Source organism: Neodiprion fabricii, chromosome 1 (assembly GCF_021155785.1).
Source record: "Neodiprion fabricii isolate iyNeoFabr1 chromosome 1, iyNeoFabr1.1, whole genome shotgun sequence".
Classification (NCBI taxonomy): domain Eukaryota; kingdom Metazoa; phylum Arthropoda; class Insecta; order Hymenoptera; family Diprionidae; genus Neodiprion; species Neodiprion fabricii.
The window spans coordinates 37416507-37428816 of NC_060239.1; the positions used below are offsets into that span (position 1 = coordinate 37416507).

The window sequence follows — 12310 nt, forward strand, 5'->3', positions numbered from 1 at the left end:
TAACACGGGGATAAAGAAAAGAAAAAAAAAAAAACCATGCGGCGACGTCATTTTCACGTGGTAGAAATATACTACGAGTAAAATGATCGGAACTATAAGATAATATACATATATGATCCGTTCGGTAGTTATAAATTTTATGTAATTTTTTTTCGCAAGGTTATTTTCTAATCATAAAAAATATTCCTTCTTTGACATCCTGGGTTACAAACGAACCCGAAGCCTTTTCTTTGTTAATTTAAAGTATCTAAATCTAAAGAAATCGACAGTCGTTAAAAGTTGAGTGGTTTTTTTCGGACCCCAGAGATTTGTTTCTGCTGTTTTTTTCTTTTAACTTTAAATTAAAGAATAAGGTTAGTTTATTACGTTACACCAGGTCTGTGTTTATTTTTGACAATATGTAACATTTTATTTACATATTCGTGATATAGTCGTATGGCGAATAACGAGATACGTATATAGTCTATTCTGTCTCAGACGAAACTGGCGATACAGTCTTTATTTATGGATGGCGTATAATTTACGGTCTCGACATATACGCGAGGAATTATTGCAAAATAACGAATCAGACAACAGAGAGACTATGAAAAAATTCCAAGCGACGAGAAAGGTTCTGCATGCGCTTTAACAGATAAAAAACAAAATTCGATGTTCAATCGAGATATCCTCTGCAAAAAATTGAACTGCCACTTGCCCAGCTCGGTGCAAATTGTACCAGGAGATAGGACAGAAAATGCAGAAAAGTATGTGCATCGTGTAAACGCCTTATTTGCAACGAACACAGCTTTACGATTTGCAACCATTCTGCAAGCGCGTAATATCGTGGAACACATTTTTATACATTTTTTTTCTTTCACAAATCATTATGTTTTAATAGTATTTTATAATGCAAATCTTGAGAATATTCTGTTACAACAATAAAAATACATCATATTTTTACTATGATACGAATTTTATTTTTTCACAAATTTTCATCATTCATTTCTTAAAATAAATATCTTTTTTGATAAGCCCACTATTCTAACGTGCACCCGGTACTAGCGTTCTAGGGTTAAAACATACTTTCATCTTGAAGAAATGTAGCCCAGTCACTTTAGAATTTTCAATCCATTAACTTGAAACGGCAATTTTCTTACATGAATCATCGGGAGAGGGGGAGGGGGGGGTTCATTGGTAGTTTAAATCCAGATTTTCCGGAAATCCACCCCTCGTCCTTCAGTTGTCATATCGAATTTGAGCGTGAATTTTCTTAATTATTAAATCACTCGTTCATTTTCAACTAGAGAGTAAAAATGGTAACGACTAGACTTAAAGGAAATGTTATTCTCTGCAAATTTGATCCTTACGAAGGGCGGGGAAGGGGGAACTTAATTATTGCATTATTTCGTTTGTTGTTGACTTTGAAAGTAACGTAAACAAAAGCTCTGTCATAAATCTTATTCGACACAGGCTGTACGGTGTTTCTTCTCGGAATAGTTTTGAATGTGTGACCCTTGTCCTGGGGCTCTTTTTCTAAATTCTTAACCTAATTATCATCCCAGATTCCATACTGTTATGTTTCCGTCCAGGGTTCGGGGAGCCGTTTGTAACGGTTACCTAAAATGTCACGTTACAGCAGGGGGTCACAAGCTTACAGAATTGTTTGCACGGACTTACCTGGTTTTGCAAGGCGTTTCTTTTATGACTTATTCTCAGAAACATTGAACCGAGGGAAACTGAACAGGTTGGAGGATATAATGACTACATAGGAAGTGTACATTATCGTGAAATTTGCGTGAAAAACTACGTACGTTTATTTCTTAAAATTTGTCGACAACATTGAACCAAACAAAGAGATGGAGAAATGCGTATGTGTAGAATAAATGCAGATCACTCGATAGCGCAACTCTGAATAACTCAGAATAAGTTATACTAACAAATGTTAATAACGGATTTTGATGGGTCGCAGGTATATTGAAGGGGGCTGCATAAGCGGGTCTTCCGAAAATTTCTCCGAAACTAAGCGTCGTCGGGCAAAATGCCAATAGCCTGGTCACTCGGGAAGGGTTTTCCGTCAATATACCTGAGACCCGTCGAAATCCGTTATTAACATGTTGCGGGTTCCCCTTGTAAGTTCAAGCAGTAAAACAGATAAGACGAATTGGAAATTCGTTGTAAAATAATCTAGAAGGTCAACGACGTCGCTTCAGATTAACAAAATGCATTTTAGTTTGCGGGGAAATTCTATGACGATAAATAATAACTTATTTATGGTGACGGAGGCGACGAAGTGTTGAAACGGTAATTATTGTACCAGTTAGAGCACGGGTCATTTTTAATCTCAAAATCTAAATTCTTCGTTCTAGCAATCCGACGAATTTCTTCCAAGTCTTCGTCCTTCATGCAGATCGTTTCGATAACGGACAATTTTGGAAACCTGTCATTATCCAGCATTATCGATTGGATTGTCTGAAAACTGACGTCATAATTGTGAAGCGAGAGAGTCTCTAGGCTCGGCAATTTTTCGAACTCTATCATCGGGTCGCGCAATAGTTCAATGGACTCGAACTCAATGGCAATATGCGGTATCAATACTTTCAACCTCTGAAAGGACGGAATGACGACAAGCCCGTCCCCGTGATCGAACTTCAAACATTCCAAGTTGGGACATGAATCGAATATAAAATCGACGTCTTCCTGTCGCCATAGAAATCCCTGCTCCCAACAAGCGAGCTTCAAGGTAGTCAGATTCGCCCCAACGAACAGCAAGAATTCCTTGATATTGACCCACGCAATTTCGATCTCATCGTAATACATGTCCGACGAGAATGTGAAGTCAAGTCCGGTAAGTTTGTTGAGGGGTTTGAGTATGGAGAACTCTTCCGTGAAAACGCCATGCACGTGTAAATAGGTGATATTTGGAAACTTAGTGACGATTTTACGAAGGGTTGCAGAAGAGATTGGGGTGTCAGGTATGGAACTGAAGTGGCTGATCGAAGGGCACACCGACGAGTCCAAGTGGAACAAGGTCTCTGCGGAAACGTTGGAGATCCTGTCCAGTTTCTTGTGCACCGCAAGCATGCGGTTTATACCGCTGTGCGTTACCGAGCACCTGTAAACGTCGATGAATCGAAGGTCAGAGCACTGGCTGAGGTTGGAAAGCCCTTCGTCCGTGACATGCCGCGACTCCGGAACTCTGACAATTTGCAGCTTGGGGCAGTTCCGGCCAACCACGCTCAGGTCAAGGTCAGTGCATCTCTCGGCGAACACAAAACTCGTCAGATCGTTCAGGTAGAAGTTGTGCAGGTTTATGGGAAGAGAGTGTAGGATGTAATCCAGGTCCAGTTCCGCCAGTCTCCTTAGGCGCGAACCATCTTGGGGGTCCAGGTAGGCCAGGATCGGCCCTCTGCACTGCAGTCCCACTATTTCTGTGTCCATGACGACTTCCAGGGCGGCTTTTAGATGCGACGCCGGCCGGGAATCTGAGTAAAACCGCTCCAGAAACCGGGCCGAGAAGTCTGCCACCGAGAACCACGGTATGCAACTGATCACGTCCAGTTTGATGGCCGAAATGACCTGATTCAGCTCGTCCAGGGAGCCTTCGATACTGGTTCGGTCGCAGCAGAGGACGACGTATTCAAAGATGACGTCAAGCGCCATTTTTTGTAACACGGCCGGCTGTCGTACCTTGGGCATCTCCGCGTATGCGACTCTGTAAGCACACAAATTTCACCCTCTGTTATTCTCATCTTGTCTCTGTGTTTCGATTCTTCGAGGCGATTCTCTCAGTGATTGATAGAGTACGCGCACTTGCGGCGTACCGGATATCCGGTAGACTCTAAAAGCCGTGATTGCAGTCATACGACATAATGGCCTACGGACAATTAGCACTCTGATAGAGTGGAACACTATGGAACTCCGTGGAACTCGCGAGTGATCGAGATAGCCTTCAAACGATTCCACATGGGTTAGTGCAAGTCTCGGAGTTTGGCAGCTACAGCATGGCAAATAGCTAGTAGCGATTTCCTCGGTCAATTCGGTGTCCAGTTGCCGTAATTAATTGACATTCCGACGCTGAAGCCGCAGTTTATCACCGAAACGATATCGTGAACCATCTTTAGAGGAATAAAATCTAACGAATGATGAGTAAATCAAATCACAACGAGGTGGTTGATTATGTATTTCATGATTGATCTTTGCTTACTTCCATTGTCCCCGTAACCTATAGCTTATGAAACTATAATGCATGGAATTGGGGACGGCGGAAGATCAGGCTTATTACTATTATTTATAAGTTAACGACACATGAACGAACCAAACAGCCTGCAGCGTTTCGACATCAAGATGGTAATCATTTCGGATTATGTCAGGACTTTTCTTTTGCCATTCAATATCGAGACCCTGGTTAGATCGAGTTAGATAAGGTGAGATTACCATTCTCTTTGAACTACGCGATTTTATACAACTTTTCGGATCAAGATACGGAAGAAAGTATTTAGTAAAATATAATAAATTGTACGAAATTCACGCATCGAGGGAGAAATGTAACGAAGCGATTCAAAGCCCAAGTAGACGAGATACCAAGAAATTGATTCAACCTGCATCCGTGACTCGACTCTACAATTTTCTGTAATGAGAATTGATTGAACCACGTTTCGATATTTGAACTCAGGAATGGTTTACAGTTCTTTGGCACGCCGGTACGCTATTGACTCGAAATTCCATGCCAGGAAATTAAATTGTCGCACACCGCTTCGCAGCCACACCAAAAAGCTGCCTAAACCGTTGTCTGATATCTGCTTCCGTATTTTTCTCATCGGACGATTGTCTCCAACATTTCTCTATTCCAAGATATGGATTCAAATTTTTAGCTTCTCGCTCTACAATCTCCCAAGTAACCAAATCTTGAACTCCGCTGCGCGAAGTTGAGAATTCGAATCATGTGTGCTAATATTCGCGACATTGCTCGGTTTTTATTGGCGCTTTGATCCCGAAATTCTTGAATTCTGGCGTATCGCAATTATCGATGTCATTGTCGCGGAACGTTCGTTGGCTGATGAAGACGTCGCTTTTCCAGCTTTCGGCATTGACATTCGGGGAGCCGTTTGTCATGGACACCTGAAATGCCACGTTACAGGACATCGTGAGTTTACGTAATTGTCTGTGTAGACTTACCTAGTTTCTCATGGTGTGTTTCTCCCATTACTTCTTTTTCTTGAAATTGGAGCGAACGAAACTGGACACGTAAGAGGATTGAATGATTGCACAGAATGTATATTACAGGGAGATTTGCGTGAAAAACTAACGATCTTTCATTTTAAAATTTATTTATCACATTTAATTAAATATAAAACTTAGAAAATATGTATTTTAGAGTGAACACAGATCAGTCGATAATTTAACTTTGAATTTCGGAATAACGTCAACTAAATTGAAATATTCGAAAAATCAAAGAAATAAAAAATTTGTTAAATATTAATCGATAACATCAACGATAATTAATACTTAGATTGATAAAATACGTTTTATTTTACAGGAACATTTCATAGCAATAAATAATCATTAATCTACGGAAATGGACACGACGACGTTCTTAATATCCGTTTATAATCTCAAATTTTAAATTTTTCATTCTAGCAATCCGTCGAAGTTCTTCCAAACATTCGTACCTCAGGCGGACATCTTTGATGACGGACAATTTTGGAAACTTGTCATTATCCAGCATTATCGATCGGACAGTCTTACAACTAACATCATAATGGTAAAGCGAGAGACTTTCAAGGTTCGGCAACTTGTTAAACTTTATCGTCGGAATACATAATATTTCCAGAGGATAATCGTCATAATTAAAGGAGCATTGCGGTGTCAGTACTTTCAACTTTGCAAAAGATGGAATGACGATAAGCTTTTCTTTGTGAACAAATTTGAAGCATTCTAAATTGGGACATGTATTGAATATGTAATCGATCTTGTCTTGCCCCATCACAATTCCTACACCACTATTCGTGGTGTCACATGAACCAAGTTTTAGAGTAGTCAGATTCGCCCCAATGAACCGCAAGAGTCCCATGATATTGGTCCACAACATTCTAACTTCATTGTCAAACTGTTTCAACGAGAATTTGAGATCAAGCCCGGTAAGTTCGTTGAGGTTCTGGAGAATGTATAAATTTTCCGTGATTTTGCCATGCATGTACAAATAGGTGATATTAGGAAACTTGGTGACAATTTTACGAAGGTGCTTAGCTGAGACTCTATCGTTGGTAGCGAAATGGTTGATCGAGGGGCACACTGACCAGTCCAAATGGCACATGGTATCAAAAGCAACGTCGGTGATCTTTTCCAGTTTCTTGTGCACCAACAGCATGCGATTTAAGCCGCTGTGCGTTACCGAGCACTTATGAACATCGATGAATCGAAGGTCAGAGCACTGGCTGAGGCTGGCAAGCCCTTTGTCCGTGACACGCCGCGATTTCGAAACTCTGATCACTTGCAGTTTGGGGCAGTTCCGGCCGATCACGCTGAGGTCAAGGTCGGTGCATCTCCTTGCAAACATGAAACAAGTCAGATCGTTTAGGTAGAAGTTTTGCAGATTCATAGAAATCGAGTGTGAGACGTAGTCTAGGTCCAGTTCCACCAGTCTCCGTAGACGCCAACCATTTCGGGGGTCTAGAAAGTCCACCATCGGTCCTCTGAACTGCAGTCCCACTATTTCTATGTCCATGAACAGTTCCAGAGTGGCTTCTATGTAGATCAGCGAGTTGAAAGCGCAGTAGAACCTACTCAAGAAGTCCATAAATCTTGCAGAGAAGTCCGCCACCATAAACCAGGGTAAGCGACAGATCACGTTCGTTTTCATGACCGAAATGCCGTGAGTCAGCTCGTCCAGGGATCCTTCGACGCTGGTTCGATTGCACCAGAGAACGACGTATTGAAAGATGGCGTCGAGCGCCATTTTCTGCAATGTGGCCGGCTGTCGCAACTTAGGCATCTCGACGAATAACGATTCTGCAAAAAAGACAAATTTTACTGTCTGTTATTTACGTCAGGTCTCTGTGTTTTGGCTCTTAGCTGTAACTCGTTCAAGAATTATTAAAATACGCCCACTTGCGGCTTAGCTGATATCCGGTGATTTCTAAACGCTGAGCTCACACGCTCGGACTTAATGGCCTGCGAGCAATTAGCGCTATGACCAGTTAGCCGAGTCCACGGACTTCGTGAGTCATCGAGCTATCCTTCAAACGGTGCCAGATCGACTAATCCAAGTCTCGAAGTGTGGCAGCTGCCGCATGGCAAATTGCCAGCAGCGCTTTCCTCCGTCAATTCAGCACCCAGTAACCGTAATTAAGTGAAAATGCAACGATTAAGCCACAGTTTATCATTGAAATGAGAATGGGAATTTTCTTCAGAGGAATGCAATATGTTTGGTAAATTAGCGAACGCGACAGTTCAAGTCTCAAAATATCGTCTCGCACTCGACACAGTCTCAATCCACTCACTGTTAGGAATCGTTCCTACACACGTACTTACATTCGCACACAATTTTCACATGTCCGTCTCTGTCTCGAATCCTAACGCTTGCCAGTATTGTGTCTCAAAATAACCCGGCTGAATACATGGCACGTACATTGTATACATCCTGTAAATTATATGTATATTATTTATATGTATATTATCCTTACGTTAATGAGCCTCGGTTGTCTTGCTTGTCTCTCGTGATAAGGTTCGTATCGATTATTCCGATGAAGTATTGTTGTACACTTGAAAGGGGAGAAACTAGAAAAGAGGAGGAAAGAAAGGAGGAAAAAAACGATTGCTGCCGGAAGGGCAACGACGTAAAGGAAGAGAAAGGGAAGGATAGGGAAGGAACGAAGAAGAGAAGAGAGACGGGTTTATGAAAGGAAAGGAAGGTGGATGGGTGGAGGAGGGATAGGAATACGGTGTGGGAGAGATAGAAGCGGATAAGGGATACGGATAGCGAAGATGTGAAGAAAGCGAGAATTTCTGACGAAAGGTTGGTTCTGAAAAAGTTCTAAAACAAAGACTGGTGTTGTTCGGTGCTCGTGCGTCGCCGGAATGTGTCTTATCGGTCTGGCAGCCCTTTACTTATAGCCGAGCGCGGACCATGGAGAGGGGCCGGCCGGCATAGGTGGGGGCATGCGCAAGGCGGCTGCGCAGACATAAGCGTTGCGATTCGCTGTGAGCCGCCGCTTGGAGGGGAGCGGCGAAACGATCGCAGCGCGCGGGGTGGCGAGTAGTGAGTTGAGCCAGCGTGTGTTGTGATAGCATTTTGTATGAGAAACAATAGACGGTTTGTGGAATTACACTTGTTGTGCTGTTGACTGCAAAAATAACGGTAAAACTAGTGATTGTATATTTTACAAGTTTCCAACTGCATCACATAAAATAGTTCAAAATAGGAAACAGCGTAGTTTCTGTGGTTTTCCATCTATTAAGACCGATGAAGATTTATTAGATATTGCTGGAGTGAACTTCCAGAACTTTAATTTTTTATTATCTAAAACTGAAAATCCATCGGAAAGATCTACAATAACAAGAGAACAGAGGCTTTTAATTTTTTTAGTGAAAGTAAAAACTGGATGACATTTTCAGCCATAGCAATTTTCTTTGGTTTACATCGGTCAACTATCTCCAAGATATTCTTTTTAACTTCACAATATTTGAGTTCGTCAACTGCAAATTTAGTGTTTTGGCCAAGTAGAGCTGCCGTACAGAAGACTATGTCGGAATGTTTTAAACCTCAGTACTCTAATATCATAAGGGTTATCATAAGACTGCACTGAATTCAAGATAGATGTTCCGTCAAGTGTTGACCGTATTTACTGTTACTCTCCTTATAAGAAAGGTTTTACAGCAAAAGTAATGATTGGAATCACACCATCTGGGTTCATCTGTTTCAAATCGAAAGTTGCTGGCGGTAGAAAAGGTGATTCCCAATTAACTATTGAATCGAATTTCGTAGATTCATTGGAAGATGGTGATGTGGTTTTAGCAGATAAAAGTTTTTCACAAATCAGATCTATCATTGATGCAAGTGGTAAGCGAATATTTTTTATTATGCCACCATTTTTGGAAAAAAAATCAGAATTTTCGAAAGAAGAAACAGATCTGACTTACAACATCGCAAGAATTCGAATTCATGTAGAAAGAATTATGCAACGACTTAAAACATATAAAATTTTGTATAAAATTCCAGAAAATTTGTTCTTTTGCATCGATAATATTATTCATGTTATCTGCGTATTAGTAAATTTACGGCCACCAATTTTTTCTAATAAAACAACAACTATCAAGTAGAATAATAAAAACCTTTATTCGTAAAAGGTAATGGTAACGTAAAAGTTTCAACTCGTTATTATTTTCAACTTTTCACTTCACTGTTACAATGGAAATATCACTTATTTGATAACGTTTTGCTGATTTCGATATTTATCAGTATGTCTCTAATGTAAATTAACACGCCGGCTGTTTAGCTTTTGAAACCGCTAGGTGGCGGCACGAGCGAGGCTCACAGCGAATAAGCTATAAGCGTTGTGTATGAGCTGTTCGCGTTTTGCATAAAAATGCGTGTAATTTTTACCCGCGTAGGTCCGTTCGCGGTATTATTTGAGCCAGCTTTAGCATGTGAATGTCGAGCCAGGGGTTGCGGGTAACAGTATATTCTATCGTCTTCTCAGATCATCAGTTATCCTCCCACTATCACCATGCCGTTTCTTCACTCTAGTTTATAAATCGCTAATTCGTGTATCCCATGTCAATGACCCATCATTATTATCACCCAACTCTCCGAACAGAATGTAACGAATGTCGGTTACATCGAAGAGTCGGTTGATCATATATTTCATGAATTATCTGGCTCGTTTGATATTTCCCCATAACCCATGGCTTGTGAAACTATAATGCATGAACTATAACGAGGAAGGTGAACATGTTTACAAAATAATAACGAACCAAACAGCCCGCAAGGTTTCAGCGTCCGGAAGATAATCGTTTCGAATTATTTGAAAACTTTTCTTTGGCCATTCGAAATCGAAACTCTGGTTGGGTCGTCTTCTGTAAGGTGAGATTATCACGCTCTTTGAACTTCAGCGTTTTACACGACCATTCGATTCAAAGCTTGAAAGAAACTATTTCGCAAGGAATAATGTATGATGCAAAACTCACGCGTCGTTGGCGAAATCCAACGAAGCGTTCCTGAGCCCCAGTTGTACAGAAAAAACCCCAATTTTTATTATATAAGTGAAAAAAAAAAAAGACGCACGCGGTAAGTAAGTGAGGAGGTTTTTAATACTTGAAGAACTTCGGTTCCGTATTGTGTTCATCGTTTGAAACGACATTTAAAATTTCGAAGCAAAGAAAAGTTCGAAACAGTGTTCAAACGACGATTTGACGTCATCGAAAGTAGAAGATAATTGAGATCGAAACGGGATAGTCGAATCTGATGGACATTTATTGGGAATTGAAATGCGGCACGAGGGTCGCGACGAATCGATAACTGGAAGAATCGATTGAAGACGATGAATTCGTAGCGCCTAAAAGTGGGTAAAAATTACTCGGACTTCGTTCTGGATCGAACCAATTCTCCACGGCAGGATTTTCCGTTTGGCCACAGATATTTTCGCGGTAATTTGGGCAAATGCCGTTGGCAATTTCGATCTAGTCGTCGATTCGATCCGTCTCCTCTTCCCTTTCTACGAAACGAGACGAGACTAGACGAAGGATGAATAACGGCGATGCGAGAGAGGAAAGTGTCGCGTTTGCTCGCGCAGGCTGGCATCTCTCATTGTCAGCGGCCAAAAGGCGTTCGAGATTCGATAAAGGTACCTCGGTTTCCAAAGACAGACGGTCACGCCGATCAGAGTCCACCGTTACGCCGCTTAACTGGGTGGCCTCTCAATGCCTCCGGATCACGAAGAGGACCCAAAGTCGACTGCCCATTATTACGGAGCTCTGCCATTATAGCGCGAAGTCAACCAACGCGTCGATTCCAAAACGCAAGCTTTTCGAGCGGCCCGCTCTTTGAAACCTTTCTAAAACTGGGCCTAATATTCCGTGACGACAGATCGCGCCGCGAAAAAACCTTTGTACGTTTTTGCCATTATTCATAACGCCTCCTGCAGTACTGAAGCTTTTTTTGGTGACAGCAATTCGGCCTCGTTGTGCAGAAGAAAAGAACTTCGCGTCTTCTAAAGATTTTTACACATCAAATTACTCACTTAATTTGTAAAAGGTTTTTCAGCAATTTTTCTACATTGATCACAGGCGTCATTTTTCTCGTAAAAAAGATTCTGATCGACGTCGGTCGATTCAAATTTGCTTATTTGATATCGATAAATTACAGGTGAAAATATTTTTCCGAAATACAACCATACCGACGAAAGACACCGTCTGATTTGAAAGTAAAAGAAAAAATCAGACGACTACTAAATTTCTGCGAAATTACTCTTCTCCTAATAGCCACGGTCAGAATTCATTCCGAGATTTGTTTTATCACTGTATTCTACGAACTACTAGACTTGTGCCTGTGATTAGTGCGGTACTATGAATGTCGATAATGTTATACCAGGAAATAAATAGCTCGATAGTTTTGTCGAAAAAAGCTGAAAGACAGGATTATTAGAGTGTCTAGCCATGTCCGAATCAGCATAATATCAACATTCGCGTCAAGGATATCCGACTGGCGAATAAATAACAGATTGATCGATATTTCGCAAGAACTTTGTAATCCAAAAGGGCAAAGATTATCCTTCAGGTTCCCTGCAAGAAGTGGAATGCAATTATAGGATCAGATGCGCCCGATCATCGCTGCGTGAAATGGCCCACCCAAAAGCGTCTCGTCTGTAAGATGGGCCAGGTGAATGGGACGTACGATTTTGGACACGAATTTAGACTCGTGCAGTCTGACTTGATGTGCGGTGACTAAATAAGCGAGCCTGCTTCCTTCGTACAAATTTACAGACCAAAGATTTCGTCGTTAAAAAGTATAGAAGAAAAAGCAGAGCCGGTAAGAAATTCGAAATTCATTTTTCACCCGTTAGCGGCAATCTGGAAGACCCGGAGAAAGAAACAAAGAAGAAAAAAAAAATAAGTGAAACAAAAATTCCGGTAATTCAGCCGAGTAAACCTGCTGCTGAAACGCTGACGACACGTTTTTTCTAAAACCGAAATGACAGGAAACTCAAAAGCGACGTGAAAACGATCAAATAAATGGAGAAGAAGTTTTAGGAATAGAAAAAAAAAAAAAAAAAAAACGCGAAAGAATGGAAAATGAAACCAATTTTTCGGCAGAGATGCTTAGAAAATCGCTTTA

General features: G+C 41.1%; 1 protein-coding gene across 24 annotated transcripts in view; it reads right to left on the minus strand.

Annotated features, from left to right (window-relative positions):
• LOC124188063 (tubulin monoglutamylase TTLL4-like) overlaps positions 1-12310 on the minus strand; it is a 193458-nt gene that overhangs the window by 124395 nt on the left and 56753 nt on the right. For 2 of the 24 annotated variants that reach the window (XM_046580384.1, XM_046580383.1), the window contains one exon: positions 1753-3691. The exons of 17 other annotated variants lie outside the window; for them this stretch is intronic. In XM_046580384.1, coding sequence (XP_046436340.1) covers positions 2248-3675 — 1428 coding nt within the window. In that variant the 5' untranslated portion in view covers positions 3676-3691 and the 3' untranslated portion in view covers positions 1753-2247. Of the gene's footprint in view, positions 1-1752; positions 3692-5363; positions 6988-7086; positions 7408-7661; positions 8042-12310 lie in introns of those variants that run through there. 5 more of the 24 variants (XM_046580390.1, XM_046580389.1, XM_046580385.1 and 2 more) reach the window with 4 other exon arrangements.